The following is an 18,969-nucleotide window of genomic DNA, read 5'->3' as shown; positions in this document are numbered from 1 at the left end:
AGGTGGACGTTCCCCGTACCCGTCATGGAGCTTCGCAGCGGTCGCAACGGCGACAGTGCAACTTCGGCTCCTGCTGGCGGCACTTCCTCTACGCAACCGTCTCCGCCTGCAGCCCCGACCTACGTCGCCATTTCCCCACCTCGGGATCCTGGTATTTTCAACGGAGTCGGCAGTCCTGATGTTGACGACTGGCTCCGCTTATACGAACGTGTCAGCACCAGTCACAGGTGGGATTCGACTATTATGCTCGCGAACGTTGTTTTCTACCTCGACGGAGCTCCACTTGCATGGTTCCAGACTCACGAAGAGGCGATCTCGAGCTGGGATCTCTTCAAAGAGAAGCTCCGCGACCTTTTTGGCAATCCCTTCGGTCGTCAAGTCAATGCCAAGAAAGCCCTAGCCACACGTGTACAGACGTCGACCGAGTCCTACGTGTCCTACATTCTCGACGTCTTGGCCCTTTGTGCCAAGGCTGACCCGACCATGTCTGAGGACGATAAGGTAAATCACGTCCTCAAAGGGATTGCTGACGACGCCTTCAATTTACTGGTGTTTACCAACGTCACCAGCATCGATACGATCCTCAAGGAGTGTCGCCGTCTTGAGCATGCTAAAAGCCGCCGGTTATCCCAGCACATCACGCGACTTCCCAACACAGCTGCTACGTCATCCTGTGACGACCTCTTCCACCAGCCGTCGCGATGTGACAACTTGACCCGCATTATTCGTCGTGAGGTCGAAGCGGCACAACCGGCGGCCCCTTCATTTCCGTCACCTGATCATTCTCCGGTGACAATCTCCTTGATCCAGGCCATCGTCCGTCAAGAGTTATCCAACGTCGGCCTGCACTCCATTCGTTCCGCATGCTCGGAACCTCTCTCTCCACGCACGGCCCCACCGCGCCCTTCTTACTCTTATGGACAGCGCAACCCCTCCGAATGGCGAACCGTGGACGACAAGCCGATCTGTTTTAACTGCCGACACATTGGACATGTCGCTCGCCACTGCCGCAGCCGCTGGACTTCCCCCACACGCTATTCTCCTAATTACCACCCTCGCCCCTCTAGTGCGTCCTTTTCCTTCGCCCCTTCTATGCCCACCCCATCATCTGACCCTGCGACGCCTTTGACACGACCCCGCTACTCCCGCTCGCCTTCTCCCTCCCGTCGTCAATCTCGCTCGCCCCCGTCTCGTCGTGCTCCTTCTCCGACCTACTCGCCGCACCCCCGACCGGAAAACTAGACAGCGCAGCTTCTGGAGGTGAAGCTGCAAAGACGACATTGGCTCAAAATCCTCGCTTCACCTTACCGACGAACAAGAATCTTTTGGACGTTCTCGTCGACAATGTTCCTGTGTGCGCGTTGATTGACACCGGGGCGCATGTGTCCATTATGCGTGCTGCTCTTCGCCGTCGGCTCAAGAAAGTTCTGACGCCTGCCCCGAACCGATTTGTACAAGTCGCCGACGGAGGGACTGTCGCTATTGTTGGCATGTGCTCTGCCCGACTCACCATTGCTGAGAGACACACCGTCGTTCTCTTCACCGTCATCGAGCATTGCCCTCACGAACTCATTCTCGGTCTGGATTTTCTTGCCCATCATTCTGCCCTCATTGACTGTTCGGCCGGCTCACTTCACCTTGACTTGCCTCTTCTTGCCGACCCTGTGGACCCGCCTCCCAGCCATCTGAGCTGCATAGATTTTATTCGCCTACCACCTCACTCTATGACACACGTAGACTTGTTGTCCTCACCAGCTGTACCTGACGGCAATTACGTGGCCGCACCAATTCCGGCCGTTATGCTTACACATGGTGTTATCGTGCCGCACACTGTGCTGAAAATTACTGGTAACCGCACCTGCCTTCCACTCGTCAATTTCGCGCTAACCGCGCAAGTTCTGCCTCAGGGGATCTCCTTGGCTATAATTCGCGCTTTGCAGGATGATGAGGTCGAGCCATTCACAGTGGCAGATCGTTACAGCTCAGCCCATACCGTGACGTCATCGCACAGTGCTGACGTCGACATGAAGAAGATGGTCTCCTCTGACCTTACACCTGCTCAAGCTGCAGCCCTTTGCCGCGTTCTTGAAGGCTATCGCGACATTTTTGACTTTGACAATCGACCCTTAGGTCAAACGTCCGTCGTGACCCATCGCATAAACACTGGCGATGCGAACCCTATTCACCGTCGTCCATATCGTGTTTCTGCGTCAGAACGAGCTGTTATCCAACAGGAAGTCAAAAAGATGCTTGCAAAGGACATTATCGAGCCTTCCTGCAGTCCCTGGGCTTCTCCCGTCGTACTTGTCAAAAAGAAGGATGGAACGTGGCGTTTTTGTGTAGATTATCGCCACCTGAACAAAATCACAAAAAAGGACGTGTACCCTTTGCCACGTATTGATGACGCTCTAGACTGCCTGTACGGTGCCACTTATTTTTCTTCTATCGACTTACGGTCCGGATACTGGCAGATATCCGTCGACGACATGGACAGAGAGAAGACTGCATTTGTTACCCCTGACGGCCTTTATCAGTTCAAGGTGATGCCTTTCGGTCTCTGTAACGCGCCCGCCACCTTCGAACGAATGATGGACTCTTTGCTTCAGGGGTTCAAGTGGTCCACCTGTTTGTGCTATCTGGACGACGTCATCGTTTACTCACCCACATTTGACACGCATCTAGACCGCCTTTCAGCGATTCTTGACGTGTTCCGCCGCGCCGGTCTCCAGTTGAACTCGTCAAAATGTCACTTCGCTCGCCGCCAAATCACCGTCCTTGGACACCTCGTGGACGCCAGAGGCGTGCGACCTGACCCGGACAAGATTCGCGCCGTTACGAACTTTCCTGTTCCGAAGTCTACCAAGGACGTTCGTAGTTTCGTCGGGCTGTGCTCATATTTCCGACGCTTTGTGAAGGATTTTGCGACCATCGCCCGTCCCCTTACCGACCTCTTGAAGAAAGACGCCCTATTTTCTTGGGGACCTGACCATGCCGCATCTTTTTCGCAGCTCACTACTCTCCTTACCACGCCTCCAATTCTGGCCCATTTTGACCCGTCTGCTTCAACGGAAGTTCGAACTGATGCCAGTGGTCACGGCATAGGAGCAGTATTAGCACAACACCAGCGTGGACATGATCGCGTTATAGCCTATGCCAGCCGACTTCTATCACCCGCCGAGCGCAATTATTCAATCACAGAGCGCGAGTGCCTCGCTCTTGTGTGGGCTGTTGCCAAGTTTCGCCCATACTTGTACGGACGCCCCTTCTGTGTCATCACTGATCACCACGCGCTCTGCTGGCTATCCTCGCTCAAGGACCCCACGGGACGACTCGCTCGCTGGGCGTTACGCCTGCAAGAATATACCTTCTCCGTGGTATACAAGACGGGACGCTTGCACCAGGATGCCGATTGTTTGTCCCGCTACCCCGTCGACGACCCGGCTGATGCGGACACCATCACTTGCGTTTTCTCTGTGTCCAAGTTGCTCGAAATCGGCAATGAGCAACGCCGCGATCCTTCCTTACGAGCCCTCATCGACCCTCTGGAGTCAACGCCTGGCGACGCCTCTCTCCGGATGTTTCTCCTTAAGGAAGGGACACTATACCGCCGCAATCTCGATCCACACGGCCGTGACCTTCTGCTCGTAATTCCATCCCACTTGCGGTCGACTGTCCTCCAACAACTTCACGACGCTCCCGTGGCTGGACACTTGGGCGTCTCGCGCACATACGACCGTGTACGCCGTCGCTTCTTTTGGCCGGGTCTCGCTCGCTCCGTGCGGCGCTACGTTGCCGCTTGTGAGCCCTGTCAGCGCCGGAAGCAGCCCTCCACACCTCCAGCTGGATGTCTTCAGCCGATCGACATCCCTCCGGAACCCTTTTTCCGTGTTGGTCTCGACCTTCTTGGACCGTTCCCTCTCTCGGGCTCCGGAAATAAATGGGTCGCCGTCGCTACTGATTATGCTACGCGGTACGCAATCACCAGAGCCCTCCCGACAAGTTGTGCTACTGACGTTGCTGACTTTCTGCTCTATGACATCATTTTAGTGCACGGTGCCCCGCGCCAATTACTCACTGACCGTGGCCGCAGCTTTCTGTCGGCAGTCGTCGAGGACATCCTCCGCTCCTGCTCGACTAAGCACAAGTTCAGCACGTCCTACCACCCACAGACCAACGGCCTCACGGAGCGCCTCAACCGGACCATCACCGACATGCTATCCAAGTACGTCGCGACCGACCACCACGACTGGGATCGTCACTTACCATATGTGACGTTCGCGTATAATTCATCGCGTCACGACACCGCCGGCTATTCACCATTCTATCTCCTATATGGCCGAGAACCCGCGTTGCCCTTGGACACATTGTTGCCCTCGGCCACACGTTCAACCACTGAATACGCCCGCGACGCGATCGCACACGCCGACCACGCGCGCCAGCTCGCCCGCACCCGTCTCGAGGCCTCGCAGGAGCATCAGAGACGCCTCTATGATTGCCACCATCGCGACGTACAATTTACTCCGGGTTCTCTGGTGCTTCTCTGGTCCCCCATTCGACGTGTGGGCCTTTCCGAAAAGCTGCTGTCCCGCTACACTGGCCCATACCGTGTGGTGCGACAAGTGACCGATGTCACGTATGAAGTCATCCCCGCCAGCCTCTCAGCGTCATCGTCGGCTGCAAGTGACATCGTTCACGTGGCGAGACTAAAGCCATATCACACACCTTTCGCCGCGGATGTGTAGATTAAGCACCGGGACGGCGCTTCTACTGCCGGGGGTGATGCTACGGAACAGCCGCCACAGTGTGGCTGCACTGAGGAGAAGGAAGACGACGTGGCCACCGCTTGATAGCGTCGCCATCATTGCCACCGCTTGTCTACGTGTAAATATATTGTAGACTCGTACGTCAGCTACACGTAACAATATAAAAAGAAAAGAGGAAATGAAAAGAAAGAATGCTCAGCGTGTAACGAAAACAAAGTCAGAACCAATAATACAAAAACTAATACATGAAAACAGAGTACAAATATTCATTAAACATTCTCCGAATAAACAGAGAGAAATCTTCGGAGACCCACAATATTAAAAGGGGAAAAAAAGGTTCGACATATCTATGGATATACTAACAGTTGTCCTATACCCAAGATACTAAATATTTCTTTATCTTATTGGAAAATAACATAGGGTATGGTTTCAGCTGCATAAAACTAATATAAATCAAAACGCACGAATTCTTTTATTCTATTTCCTACAAACACGAGAGATAACACATTTTTGTGCTTGGAGTGCCAATATTTGACATTAGGGACTTTAAAGTCATGAAAACAAGATATGTCGCGTGTCGAGTATTTCAAGTACTCCTTTTTCCCAGCCAGCACAAAAGTGTGGAACAAAGTGGTCGTGTACCATCCACTTTGTTCCACACTTCTGTGTAAGCTACACAAACTGTTCGCAGAAGAGGTTGTGCAACACATTGTAGGCTACATTTCTTTTGTTTAAATTACTGTTTGCACTCGTTGACGTACAGCCCTGAATTGTTCTTGTAGTGTATGTTCCTTGTATAATACAAATACGTGGTTTGTGACCTTGGCTTTTGTCTTTGTTGTTGTTTGTTTATACCCACTCCTGCTTTGTCGCTTTTCTGAGACTGGATAATCTGTAAATAAATGAATCAAAAAGCACGTTTATCCAAGACGTGAAATATTGTTACGTGGCAAGTCGCAGATGAGAAGCTACATCCAATTACATTTACAAAATGAACACGCTGCACTTGGTCAAAGGGCAACAGCCCGCGCTAACCTACAATCGTCGTCGTCGTCTTCACACCACGGGACTCTTCGTCGTCGTAAATACTGGTCCGTAGCACTACCCCTGGCGGCAGAAGCGCCATCCCGGAGCAACTAAAAGCCGGGCTTGGAAGCAGCGTAGTTAGCCTTGAGCCTACAGACGTGCACGACATCACAGTATGCCAGAGCAAAGAGTGAGGTATAACTGGCAGGAGCGATTTCGTAGGTCAGTGGCGTCACCTGGAGCAGCACGTGGTAGGGCCTCATGTATCGGGAAACGAGCTTCTCTGAAAGTCCGACATGACGAGAGGTAGGCCACAGGAGCACGAGCGCACCAGGCGAAAACTGTGCGTCACGGTCGTGGGCGTTGTATAGACGTTTCTCAGTCGTTTGCAAGGCCGTCAGTTGAGTACGGGCAAGCTGGCGTCCATGGTCGGTCCGGACGATGGCGTCGCACGCATACTCGCTTCTTAAGGTTGAAGCAGGAGGAAGTGCAATATCAAGGAGCAAAGTCGGTTTGCGACCGTACACGGTCGCAAAAATTAAATGGAGGAACACATAAAATGGAGGAAATCTGGCGGTGTCGTGCCGAGGAAAATTATACGCAAATGGTGACGTAAGGAAGCGCAATGTCCCAGTCATGGCGGTCCTTCGAAATGTACATGGACCGTATATCTGTGAGGGTACAGTTCAAAAATTCAGTCACTCCAGTGGCTTGAAAATGGTATAAGGTAGTCGGCTTCTGTTGAGTGGAGCAGGAAGGAAAAATGCAGGCGATAACTTTCGACAAATAGTTACGACCATGGCCTGTATGCAGCCGTCTCTGGGCGCCATGAAGCAAGATAATGCCATGCAAGAGAATGTATGCGATGTCAGTGGCGCAACTCGTCGGGGGGGGGGGGGGGTGAGGGGGAGGGACAAAGCCCGTGTGATGGCGTATCGCATGGTGTAATCAGTTGCAACGGCTACCCATTCGTTCCCAGAGGATGACGTGAGAAAGGGGCCGATGAGGTTTAATCCAACACGAAAGAACAGTTGTACAGGGATGATGATTGGCTGGAGATGACCGCAAGGTAACATGAGAGGCATTTTCCGATGCTGGCAATTTTTGACACAGCAGTGGAAGTACGAGAAAAGGCTGATGAAGCTGCGCACATCGTTGACACACTTCGGAACAGGGAATTGCTTAACAGCATGGATTTTGCCTGGGTCCGATTCCACTGCGTTCGCATCAACGTGATGTCCAAGCACGGTAACCTGGCAACGGCCAAAGTGTTACTGTGATGTTTGAGTTGCAGATCGCCTTGACAAAAAATGTCCAGGACTGCTCAAAGGCGCTCGAGGTGCAACTAGAATGCTGGGGGAGAATACTATAGCGTCGTGCAAGTAGCAGAGGCATGTTGACCATCTGCAACCATGAAGAAGTCAGTCCATCATGCGCTCAAAAGTTGCCGGAGCGTTGCCTAGACCAAATGGCATTACTTTGTAATGATAAAGACCGTCGGGTGCTAGAAAGGTGGTCTTCTCGTGGCCAAGACAGTCCACGGGAATCCGCCAGTAGCCGGAGCGAACGTCGATAGATGAGAAATGGCGAGCACAGTGTAAGGCAGCCAAGAGCGTCATCTATGCGAGGTAAGGGATACACGTACTTTTTTGTAACCCAGTTAAGGTGCCAATATTCCATGCAAAATTTCCATGAGCCATAGTTTCTTCTTCTATATATGCTATATATATATATGCGTGTGTGTGTGTGTGTGCGTGTGTGTGTGTGTGTGTGTGTGTGTGTGTGTGTGTGTGTGTGTGTGTTATGAAGCTTAATAAGAGGTACAAATTGATGGTCATACAAGTTTACGCCCCTACATCCAGTCATGATGACCAGGCCGTCGAAAGCTTCTGTGAAGACGTGGAATCAGAGATGGGTAAAGTCAAAACAAAATACACTATACTGATGGACGACTTCAATGCCAAAGTAGGCAAGAAGCAGGCTGTAGACAAGTCAGTGGGGGAATATGGCATAGGCTCTAGGATTAGCAGGCGAGCGTTATTAGTAGGGTTTGCAGAACAGAATAATATGCGGATAATGAATACCTTCGTCCGCAAGCGGGATAGCAGAAAGTGGACGTGGAGGAGCCCGAATGGCGAGACTAGAAGCGAGACTATACGGTGCGCTAACCCTGGCATCATACAAGATGTGGACGTGCTCGGCAAGGTGCGCTGCAGTGATCATAGGATGGTAAGAACTCAAATTAGACTAGACTTGAGCAGGGAATGGAAGAAACTGGCACATAAGAAGCCGATCAATGAGTTAGCGGTAAGAGGGAAACTAGAGGAATTCCGGATCAAGCTACAGAACAGGTACTCGGCTTTAACTCAGGAAGAGGACCTTAGTGTTGCAGCAATGCACGACAATCTCATGGGCATCATTAAGGAGTGCGCAATAGAAGTCGGTGGTAACGCCGTTATACAGGAAACCAGTAAGCTATCGCAGGAGACGAAAGATCTGATCAAGAAACGCCAATGTATGAAAGCCTCTAACCCTACGGCTAGAATAGAACTGGCAGAACTTTCTAAGTTAATCAACAAGCGTAAGACAGCGGACATCAGAAACTATAATATGGATAGAATTGAACAGGCTCTCAGGAACGGAGGAAGCCTAAAAACAGTGAAGAAGAAACTAGGAATAGGCAAGAATCAGACGTGTGCGTTAAGAGACAAAGCCGGCAATATCGTTACCAATATGGATGAGATAGTTCAAGTGGCTGAGGAGTTCTATAGAGATTTATACAGTACCAGTGGTACCCACGACGATAGTGGAAGAGAGAATAGCCTAGAGGAATTCGAAATCCCACAGGTAACGCCAGAAGAAGTAAAGAAAGCCTTAGGAGCTATGCAAAGAGGGAAGGCAGCTGGGGAGGACCAGGTAACAGCAGATTTGTTGAAGGATGGTGGTCAGATTGTTCTAGAGAAACTGGCCACCCTGTATACGCAATGCCTCATGACTTCGAGCGTACTGGAATCTTGGAAGAACGCTAACATAATCCTAATCCATAAAAAAGGGGACGCCAAAGACTTGAAAACTTATAGACCGAGCAGCTTACTGTCCGTTGCCTAAAAGTATTTACTAAGGTAATCGCAAATGGAATCAGGAACACCTGAGACTTCTGTCAACCAAAGGACCAGGCAGGATTCCTGAAAGGCTACTCAACAATAGACCATATTCGAACTATCAATCAGATGATAGAGAAATGTGCGGAATATAACCAACCCTTACATATAGCTTTCATTGATGACGAGAAAGCGTTTGATTCAGTCGAAGCCTCAGCAGTCATGGAGGCATTACGGAATCAGGGTGTAGACGAGCTGTATGTAAAAATACTGAAAGATATCTATAGCGGCTCCACAGCCACCGTAGTCCTCTATAAAGAAGGCAACAAAATCCCAATAAAGAAAGGCGTCAGGCAGGGAGATACGATCTCTCCAATGCTATTCACAGCCTGTTTACAGGAGGTATTCAGAGACCTGGATTGGGAAGAATTGGGGATAGGAATTAACGGAGCATACCTGAGTAACTTTCGATTAGCTGATGATATTGCCTTGCTTAGTAAATAAGGGTACCAATCGCAATGCATGCTCACTGACTTGAAGAGCCAAAGCAGAAGGGTGGGTCTAAAAATTAATCTGCATAAAACTTAAGTAATGTTTAACAGTCTCGGAAGAGAACAGCACTTTACGATAGGTAGCGAGGCAATGGAAGTGGTATGGGAACACATCTACTTAGGACAGGTAGTGACCGCGGATGCGGATCATGACACTGAAATAACCAGAAGAATAAGAGTGGGCTGGGCTGCATTTGGCAGGCATTCTCAGATCATGAACAGCAGGTTGTCATTATCCCTCAAGAGAAAAGTGTATAACAGCTGTGTCTTACCAGTAATCACGTTCGGGGCAGAAACCTGGAGGCTTACGGAAAGGGTTCTACGTAAATTGAGGACGACGCAACGAGCAACGGAAAGAATAATGATGGGTGTAAAGTTAAGGGATAAGAAAAGAGCAGATTGGGTCAAAGAACAAACGCTAGCTAATGACATCTTAGTTGTAATCAAGAAAAAGAAATTGGCATGGGCAGGACATGTAATTAGGAGGGAAGATAACCGATGGTCATTAAGGGTTAAAGACTGGATTCCAAGGGAAGGGAAGCGTAGCAGGGGGCGGGAGAAAGTTAGGTGGGCAGATGAGATTAAGAAGTTTGCAGGGACAACATGGCCACCATGGCCACAATTAGTATATGATCAGGGTAGTTGGAGAAGTATGGGAGAGGCCTTTGGCTGCAGTGGGCGAAACCAGGCTGATTATGATAATTATATACATATATATATATATATATATATATATATTAGTAATATTACCAACCCGCCGTGGTTGCTCACAGTGGCTATGGTGTTGGGCTGCTGAGCACGAGGTCGCGGGATCGAATCCCGGCAACGGCGGCCGCATTTCGATGGGGACGAAATGCGAAAACACCCGTGTACTTAGATGTAGGTGCACGGTAAAAAACCCCACGTGGTCGAAATTTCCGGAGTCCTCCACTACGGCGTGCCCCATAATGAGAAAGTGGTTTTCGCCCGCTAAACCCCATAATATAATAGTAATATTACCGAGAAAGCTACCGATACTATTGAACGATTGTCACTTTACCAATAGTTCTGGATGCAAGAAGCACTTGAAAATATCTCATGCATGATAGATCACCATCTTGATAAGTTGTTTCATAGGCAATAGTAGCGTCGATTCTTCTTATGATCCACTCAATTGGTTTGAGTTTTACGAATATGCTAAACCACAAACGGACACGCCATACTTAACAATTCACTCACCTAAGCGTTCCTACACCAGTTTACGTATGAAGAAGCTCGAAGTGAATTGAAATGAATAGAAAATTACACTGACCATCCTTAAACAATGTGCTACATTTTCTAAATGAGCATTCAGAAAGAGCGTATTATCAAAATTAATTCCTAAATACTTAACCGTCTGTGACAGAGAGATCGCAGAAAAGAGACAGTTGTGACAAGTACTCATAAGTAGGTAAATTGGATGAGACGGCCTAATGGATTTATGAGGGCTATGTAAACACACGAGAGTTTTGCAGATTTTGTTTACCACATACCATTCAAGCAAGCGGTGTATATCTGATTGGATTTCTAGCAGCCTCATTATAGATCGAATCGCATACATAAAGAGCATGTGTAGTTGCGATTGACCATTTCACAGCCTACGAGGTTTTCTACATCAGTGTAGGATATGAAAGAGGAATCTTCTTACTCCATAGCCTGGCACATCGTCTCGCAGACTGCTCCCGCCTTTTCTGTACGAGTTCTTGGAGGCGCTCCTCGCCCAGCAGACGGCGCCCGAGGAAGCGTACGCAAAGCTCGAGGCCCTGGCCGCCAGGCAGGCCGACCGTCTCCGACAGATGCGGCAGCAGGGAGCGCCACAGGCCCAGTGCGAGGCCGTGCTGCGCGAGAGGTTCCTGCCAGCTCTCATGGCTCAGGTGAGCGAGCGCCTGCACTCTTGGTATGTCCAATTACGTCTCATCTACCGAGAAGTAGCGGTGATCATGGCTGAACCACGAAATGCACGGAGACTGGTGTCAGTGCCCCGTGCCGTTATTCCACCAGCATAGCATGACCTCATTGATTTGGTCAGTCTCTCTTCCCGGGCGTTTTTGCATAAATGAAGATTACATTGCTTCCTAAATGAACCAAGCACACAGCAAAAGTTTCCAGCTTTTTCTGTGCCGGCACTGCTACAACAAGAATAGTTGTAAATCTTTAAGGTTGCAACAACGTACCAACACCGCAATTTGGGCACCAAATTCGCCAAGGAATATTTTTGCTTCATTTCTGGCATGGGCATTCTCGAACCGAACGAATAAAAAATATATAGTGTTGGTCTAATGCCTAACTAGACAACATTTATTTAGCGTTGGTGTTAATTCTCTTTTCGACGTTGGGTGCATGATATTTAGTTTGCTCACTTCTCTAGTCACGCCGTTTTCTCACTGTCTCTCTCTCTCTTCTTCTATGGTGGAGTTGGCTGTCTTGTGCTTTACTACATGCATCTCTCTTTTTTTTCTGATTTTCGACTATGTAAGTGGCAACACGTATCACTGTGCTCACCATTTCGCCACAAGTTTTTTTTTATCATTTCACGCTTTATCGAACATGTCCAAATTTCTTTTTTTTTTGTTTCCCCATCAAATAAAATCTCACTGGAAGAACTCTAAAGGAGACCTCTCTTCCCGTCTTCCTCAAAAGCAGGCGAACACAATAATATCCAGTGTGTCAACCCACGTTCCTAATACATCAAAGTCGTGCTTATGGATGTGTAAACGACAGAAGAAGGGGAACCGAGCGGCTCGATTTTGTTAATCATGACCACAGCAAGCCAAGATACAACAAAACAGAGGGAAGCATTGGGGAAATTAACTGTCATTGTAATTGGAATCTAGAAAATGAAGAATCAAGGGGAAATGGAAGTCGACGAAAATATAACTTGTTGCCGGTGGTAGCCGAACCCCCAACCTCCGCCTTAGGCGTGTGTTCCACTGCAAATCGTGCGACGGTGATGGCTATCACCTCGTCCACAAACTTTGGTATTCATGTTTACCAGATTTGACCTTAGGAGTGTTAGCTAGCGCTGCCTAGAGCCATAGTGGGCGCATGTTGAACATACTTTTTTGTGGGTTCAGCTCGCACCGGTGAAAAGTTCACTTCTCCTCAACTTTCAATTATTTTCTACATTTGAATTTTAACCACAGCTATCTTCCCAGATTCTTTCCTTGGCTTCATTGTCTGTTGGCTTTATGTGGTCATTGTAAATGTGTAAAGAGATGTGAATGATGCGAATAAATACTTCAAGAAGCAAGTATTCGCCGCAAATTTTCAATATGACATTTGCCGTCAATCAACACCGACTTGCTCTCTGTCTTATCGGGCGTCCTTGTCGAATATATCTTATACAGTGCATTCGATTGCACCAGATTGAATGCATTGGAGTTCTCAACTTTAGCATTGCAAATTCTCTTCTCTACGCACCTACTTATTGCGCTTCCATCACCTCCATATCTACCGCCAAGACCCAGCAAATAATTCCACGGGAATACTCAAGGTGGTCGAAGCATTATGGAAAGCTTCGCAGTTCATCCTCATCGAGGGGATCAAACCTACCACCTGGGAATTTTAGGACCGCTCGTTCAAACTGAGCTGACGAGGAGGCTTGCCAAGTGCACTGAATTTAATTTTTTCTATCGCTTGTGTAACTGTGTGATAATGATTTCAACTTTAACAGACGAACCTTTACAAAACATACTACCGTGTCTTTGTGGTTACACTTGCTCTCTGCAGTTCACGTCCACAGTGGACGTACTGATAGTTCGTTCAATTCTACAAGCAGTCTTGTCGTTTCTGTAGCAACCGGGCAAGAAGGCAGCTGCTGCAAGCTCAATGGTGAAGAGGGTTTTATGCGGAAAGTCAGCGTTTCGCTTGGCACTCTAAATAGAGCACTTGTGGCACATTTTATGCGACGCTACAATGATTGTTGCTCTTTACTGGCTATGGCACTCCTTCCCCCATTTATTTTATTTATTAGCCATATCTTCTTGGCGGACGTCGTATACTCGTCATTCGTCGTTTCAGTGGTAAGGAGGGTCGTCAGCAGTAGTCGAGCCAGCTGTAGACGTATCTTCCGGTTTGGGGTCGTGGACCTCGCTCTGGCTTTCCTTCATCACCTCGGGTGCTGTTTGATAAGTCTGAGCAGTGGTTATCTGAGGCATGCGTGTGTTCTTAGGTAGAGGAAGAGGACAGGTATTAGCAACAATTTCGTCTGCATGCATGAATTTTTCCTGGCCTTGCAGAAGGACTACGTATGTTGCCACACTGGCTCGCCGAACAATCGTTCCTTCTAGCCAAAGTGGGTCGTCAGGTCGGATTCCTCGTGCATGGACATTGTCACGTGAACTAAACTTCCTTTACGACTTTTTTGCTTTCCTGTCCATGGTGTCCAGTTGGAATCGGCTCTAGCCACTTGGCCAACTCCGGATGCAAAATGCTCATACGCCGTTTGCGGTGCCCAAGACAGAAAGCCCTATGCGGTCGCCTTGCCAGTTTAGAATGTAAACAGGAACTCGTCCAACCGATGCTGAACGGTCCGAGTTGTCCCCGTGCGCTGCTCGTCAAGCAGCTGGCGTATGAGGTTCTTCTTTGCAGTCTGGCGGAGCCCCTCCTCTGCTTCATTCGAAGCCGGGTGGTATGGGGGCGTCCTTACCTATTGCAGCGCGTTGGCTCTGAAGAAAGATGCCAACGGGTCAAACTGGGATCCATTGTCTATTACGATCTGCGCGGGAAGTCCAAACGTTGCAGACAATGTGCGAAGCTTCTATATCATTTTCAATGTGGCGGGATAGTTAATATGAATGACGTCAACCCCGATTTCTAGAATTGGCATCCACGAGAACCAAAAACCTGACATGTCTTTAGAATGCGAAGTCTAGGTGCACCCACTGCCACCATCTGGTGGGCTGCCCCCATCACATCAGCTGTATGTGCGGTGCTGCGTGCTTGTCGAGCTGGCAGTTGGACAGTCTTTTATCGTCACCTCAATGAGTTAATACAACTTTGGCTGCCACACGTGACTCCTTTATAGCCTTTCCTAGGTATACTTTGTGGCGCAAAATGCATTTCTTGAAAAGGGAGAGAAGAAAGGAGGACAGTGAAGCGCCCAACTACCAACTGTTTAATAACAGCCTGAAAGTATACCTAGGAAATCTAAGCCCCAACTTGCACAAGAAGAAGTCCTTTTGGAATACATTTATAGCCGTTTCGTGCGCGTGGTACCTGTGTGTCCCTAGCGTAAACTCCATAGCGTCTCTCACTAAATACTCAGGAATGATTACTGCGGTGTCACACGGCATACAGCCTGTATCCAAAAACAGCTCATTTCTGCCGTCGAAACATGGCGTCATGTCATCAGTAAGCCTTTCAGGCCAGTCATTCAAAACGAAAACTTTAGTTTGGGACATTATGCGGTCTTTGTTTCCGCACGAATCTTCTCTGCAGAAAGTGCTGCTGGTTGTACAGCAGAAAAAACAATACGTAGTCACTCTTGTCTCCTTCGTTTAGAAACGGTAATCGCGACGGCGAATCAGTGTTCGCAACCTGGGGTGGCATGTCATAACAGTTCGGAAAGCAAACGGTTCACTTCGCCGCTTGCGTCACTAAATAAGCCGCTCCCAAGCGGAAGGCGGAATAAGAGGAGGACGCCTGCAATAGACGAGATGGTACACCCCCGGAAGTTCGCGTAGTCATATTGCGTGCTAGTAAAAGAATTGCGTACTGTTTGTGCTTGCTCATTAAATATAAAACATAAATTGAATGTTATCTGGCAAGTTTGCAAGTGTAAAGGTGTGGTGCCGGGCATTTACGCAATCCTTGAAGTTACTTATAAGTGACATTATTTTTCATTCTCAGCGGTATCTCAGCATTCTCAGTGGTATCGCAAGCGTAAATGAGCTGGAAGAGCGCAGCGCTATGTCGCTTGCTACCAGAATCTTGCACGATGTACGAACGAGGAATCCACTACCAGTACTTTCTAAGTAAGGAGCGCAAAAAAACATGAAGTGGTTCTCATAGGGCCGCCTTTACTAATGTACCATATCAATTTTCATTCTTTTTTCGTCCTTAGTCATCGGCTCGGACATGGCTTTCTCGCCACCGCGCTGCCGCTATCGCAGCGATCTACCTCTCCACGCGTGGCTTGGTAGAAGCGATGGAAATCGAGCATTACGACGTAGGGGCACCGCATTGCCTGCGCGCGGTAAAGTGGAAGAGCGTGGCGCTGATGGTGTGAGCTGTGCCATGAAATTGAGGATGCGAACTGCCGAACTAGAGCAAAAATGGCAGCCAAATAAGAGATCCCCACAGCCTCCCGGTCCTGAGTCCGCAGTTTTATCAGCCGAACAAGGTGAACGCTGGTGATGCCAGTGCTGAACTCTTCTGACTGCTATATGGCGATCTGCAGGCTATGGACGCTGGCGATAGCACAGGAAATTCGATCTAACCCTGCAAATACCTCCTTGACATCGGCTTTGACAGTGGCGGCCACAGAACTGGTGAACCAGCCATGCTAACAGCCAACACAGCAACTGCGAGTGCAAATGTGTGGAGACTGTCGGCAACAGAGACCTAGGACATACCAATTAATGCTTGCCTTCGACACACCCGGAGGTCGGTGTCGATGAACCGCAGCGCCGAATTCCTTCCTCTGCGTGGAATGACCACTGGTACGCTAAGCCTGCAAAAGTTTAGCTTAGAAAGCTGCTCCAGGGGTGGTGCAAATAGTTTTCCGTCATCTCTTCGAACGCGCATTGCATTTCCAGCCGTGGTCGACACAGAAAGAGCAACGCCAAACAGGCGACTAGGATAAGTGATAGCGTCTCAGGTAGCCAACGCACGCGTGCGCGACGCCAGCCTGCCTCCGGAGTCGCGCGGCCAGGGTCGCAAGCCAACAGCCAATTCAAAACAACCGAACCCAAAGTGAACTACCTCTTCGCCGGTTCCGCTCTCAGCCGACCACTGGTTCCCTTTGAACATGATTGACATATTCGTAACGTGTTCATAATTTGCACTGCCGCCACGCGGTTCTTGACAGCCGGTGATGCAAGCACACATCTGATTAATAATCACATGCGGCCAAGTGAACCGTTCGCTTTCCGACCCGTTATATGATGCCACTCCTTCGTTTTTTTTCCGTAGATCCATTTGCAGCAATAAACAACCAACAACAGCATCTAACGTCGCGAGTGCGTGGCTTCTGCAACATCGGTTTTGTCTGGCCAAGAAGACCAACTAGCGGAAGGTTATCGCAATAGACGGTGAACTCACTCCTAAAAATTTATTTATGATAGCGTTTTACCCCGAGCTCAACCGGCTATGATTGGTTCTTGATGTCCGCATAACCGTTCTCGGTACTGCTCAAGGTCGACGAAGCTATACGCTATGGCTTTGTGTTCGCTCTGAATAATACAAAATAAAACAGCTCCAACCCCGCACGACGATGCATCGCAAACAAGACTTCGCTTTTCTTCCGGGTCATAGAAAGTTCGTACTACGTCATTTGTCAGGAGTTTCTTGATTTTTTAAAACGCATTTTCTGTTTCAGTATCCCATAAACACAGTTTAATGCGATAAGCTAACGTCTTGCTTTGCAATAAGTACATAGGGCTCATGGAACGTGGTGTGTGACGTCACCACGATTGTTGCTCTTGGATAGGGGTTTCGATTTATCTAGAACCATTCTGTTGCCCAAAATATGTACCCAAAGGTATTTTAAAAAATCAAAGCTCACGGCCATTCTCTCAGTGAAAGTTTTAGAACTGAAGTCGGTAACATGCCGGGGCCGTCCCATACTAGCGGCATTCAAGTATCCTTTAGTCGTCGCAGTTACAAACGCACTCGCATTTTTCTGCAGGCGCGCATACCATGGGAGGCCCGCGACTACCCTCTGGTTGAGCGTCTCTTCCGGCGCTCAGTGGAACTCTGCAGCGACGAGGACTGCTGGCGACTCAACGTCGGTCACGTCCTCTTCGTCCAGGAAGGCAAATTTCACGAGGCTGTGGCTTTCTACGAGCCCTTGGTCGAGCGCGAGCAGGACCGTGACCTCCTGCGGCTGAGCCCCGCCCTTCTGGCAAACTTGTGCGTCGCTTACATCATGACCGGCCAGAACGAGCAGGCGGAGCAGCTCATGCGGCGCGTCGAGCAGCGCGAGGAGCAGCTCGCCTACGACCAGCCGGGCCAGAAAATGTTTCACCTGTGCATCGTGAACCTCGTGATCGGCACACTCTACTGCGCCAAGGGCAACTATGACTTCGGCATATCGCGAGTCATCAAGAGCTTCGAGCCGCATGCGAGCAAGCTGGGCGCCGACACGTGGTTCTACGCAAAGCGCTGCCTGCTGGCGCTACTCGAGAACCTCGCCAAGCAGGTGGTTCTTGTCAGGGACGCCGTCCTCTACGACCTCCTGAGGTTCCTAGAACAGTGCGAGCAGCACGGTCGCACGTTGCCGTCAGCCACGGACATTAGACCGAGTCCAGCTGGGCTCGGTAGTCGCAGTGTGGCTTACGAAGCTCGCCGCATGAGGGCGTTGACGCTCAGGCTCATGGCAGCTGAGCCACACGCTTTCAGGGGTCGCTAGAAGCTGGGAGTCTCTCTCCGGTGCACACGAGTCCCACTTTACTTGGAAGCTGAGTACAGCGCTACTCCATCAACTATAACCGTTTCATCAGAATGGCCCGTGAATTATATTCCACGCAAATGAGAGATAATTTTGTTCAAATGTGAAATAAATGTTATTCGTTCAGACTAGAAGGAATTGCAAAGTTCTCAGCCAAAAGCCTACTGTTTATCAATTAAAATATTTCTGTATCATGAATTTGAATAGATCAAATATTTCAAAATACTGAGCGAGAATCCATGTTTTCTGTGTCTTAGTAGCACGTCTAAGGGACGAAATTGTAATCGGAATGTCGCGCATATGTTTAATTTGTTGAAGGCGTGAGAAGTTAAGCCCCCCTCGTGACCAACAGCAACGGGCTGTGAGTAGGAATCCGTGCCAGCACTGTCACTATCGCCTATAGTATTGGCGGCCCGTACAAACACAAAATACACAGATCGGAAACCTCGCTACTGCAAAGACTGCCATATTGCATCAATTGTATGTTTGTTAATTGCGAAATTTTTGAAAGGTTGAGGGAGAAAATCACTGGCGAGAGGCTGCTTTGGATAACGCGTCACATTAACCCAAGATGGATCAGCAATACTATTCTGGGTATCGTTAACATTTGCAATATCCTCAGCTCTCATTCAACCAGAGGGCTGCTGTCGCTTCTCTGATTAGTTCAAAATGCTGTCGTTACATAATTAGAAAACATGACGGAATTTGTTAATGTCCAGCGTAGTACTCCAAGTCGGGAAAGGGGCAAGGAAAGCGATCGCGTGCACTGCAGGGGCACGTTAAAGATCTCCTTGTGGTCAAACAATTCTGGAGTCCAACGCTACGGCATGCCTCATAACCAGATCGTGATTTTGGCACGTGAAACTCCAGAATTCAATTTAATTCAAAGAAAGCGATAA

At 49.1% G+C, this 18,969-nt stretch overlaps 1 protein-coding gene across 1 annotated transcript in view; it reads left to right on the top strand.

The window, feature by feature from the left end:
• Positions 1-18,228, top strand: part of Ttc30 (tetratricopeptide repeat domain 30) — a 55,713-nt gene extending 37,485 nt beyond the window's left edge. Inside the window, exons 8-9 of the mRNA XM_075677435.1 lie at positions 11,135-11,333; positions 17,309-18,228. Coding sequence (XP_075533550.1) covers positions 11,135-11,333; positions 17,309-18,031 — 922 coding nt within the window. The 3' untranslated portion in view covers positions 18,032-18,228. The remainder of the gene's footprint in view (positions 1-11,134; positions 11,334-17,308) is intronic.
• The last annotated feature ends 741 nt before the right edge of the window (positions 18,229-18,969 follow it).

This window comes from Dermacentor variabilis, unplaced genomic scaffold (assembly GCF_050947875.1).
Source record: "Dermacentor variabilis isolate Ectoservices unplaced genomic scaffold, ASM5094787v1 scaffold_13, whole genome shotgun sequence".
NCBI lineage: Eukaryota > Metazoa > Arthropoda > Arachnida > Ixodida > Ixodidae > Dermacentor > Dermacentor variabilis.
Note: the sequence above shows the minus strand (reverse complement) of the source record. Positions and strands in the feature narration are given on the sequence as shown.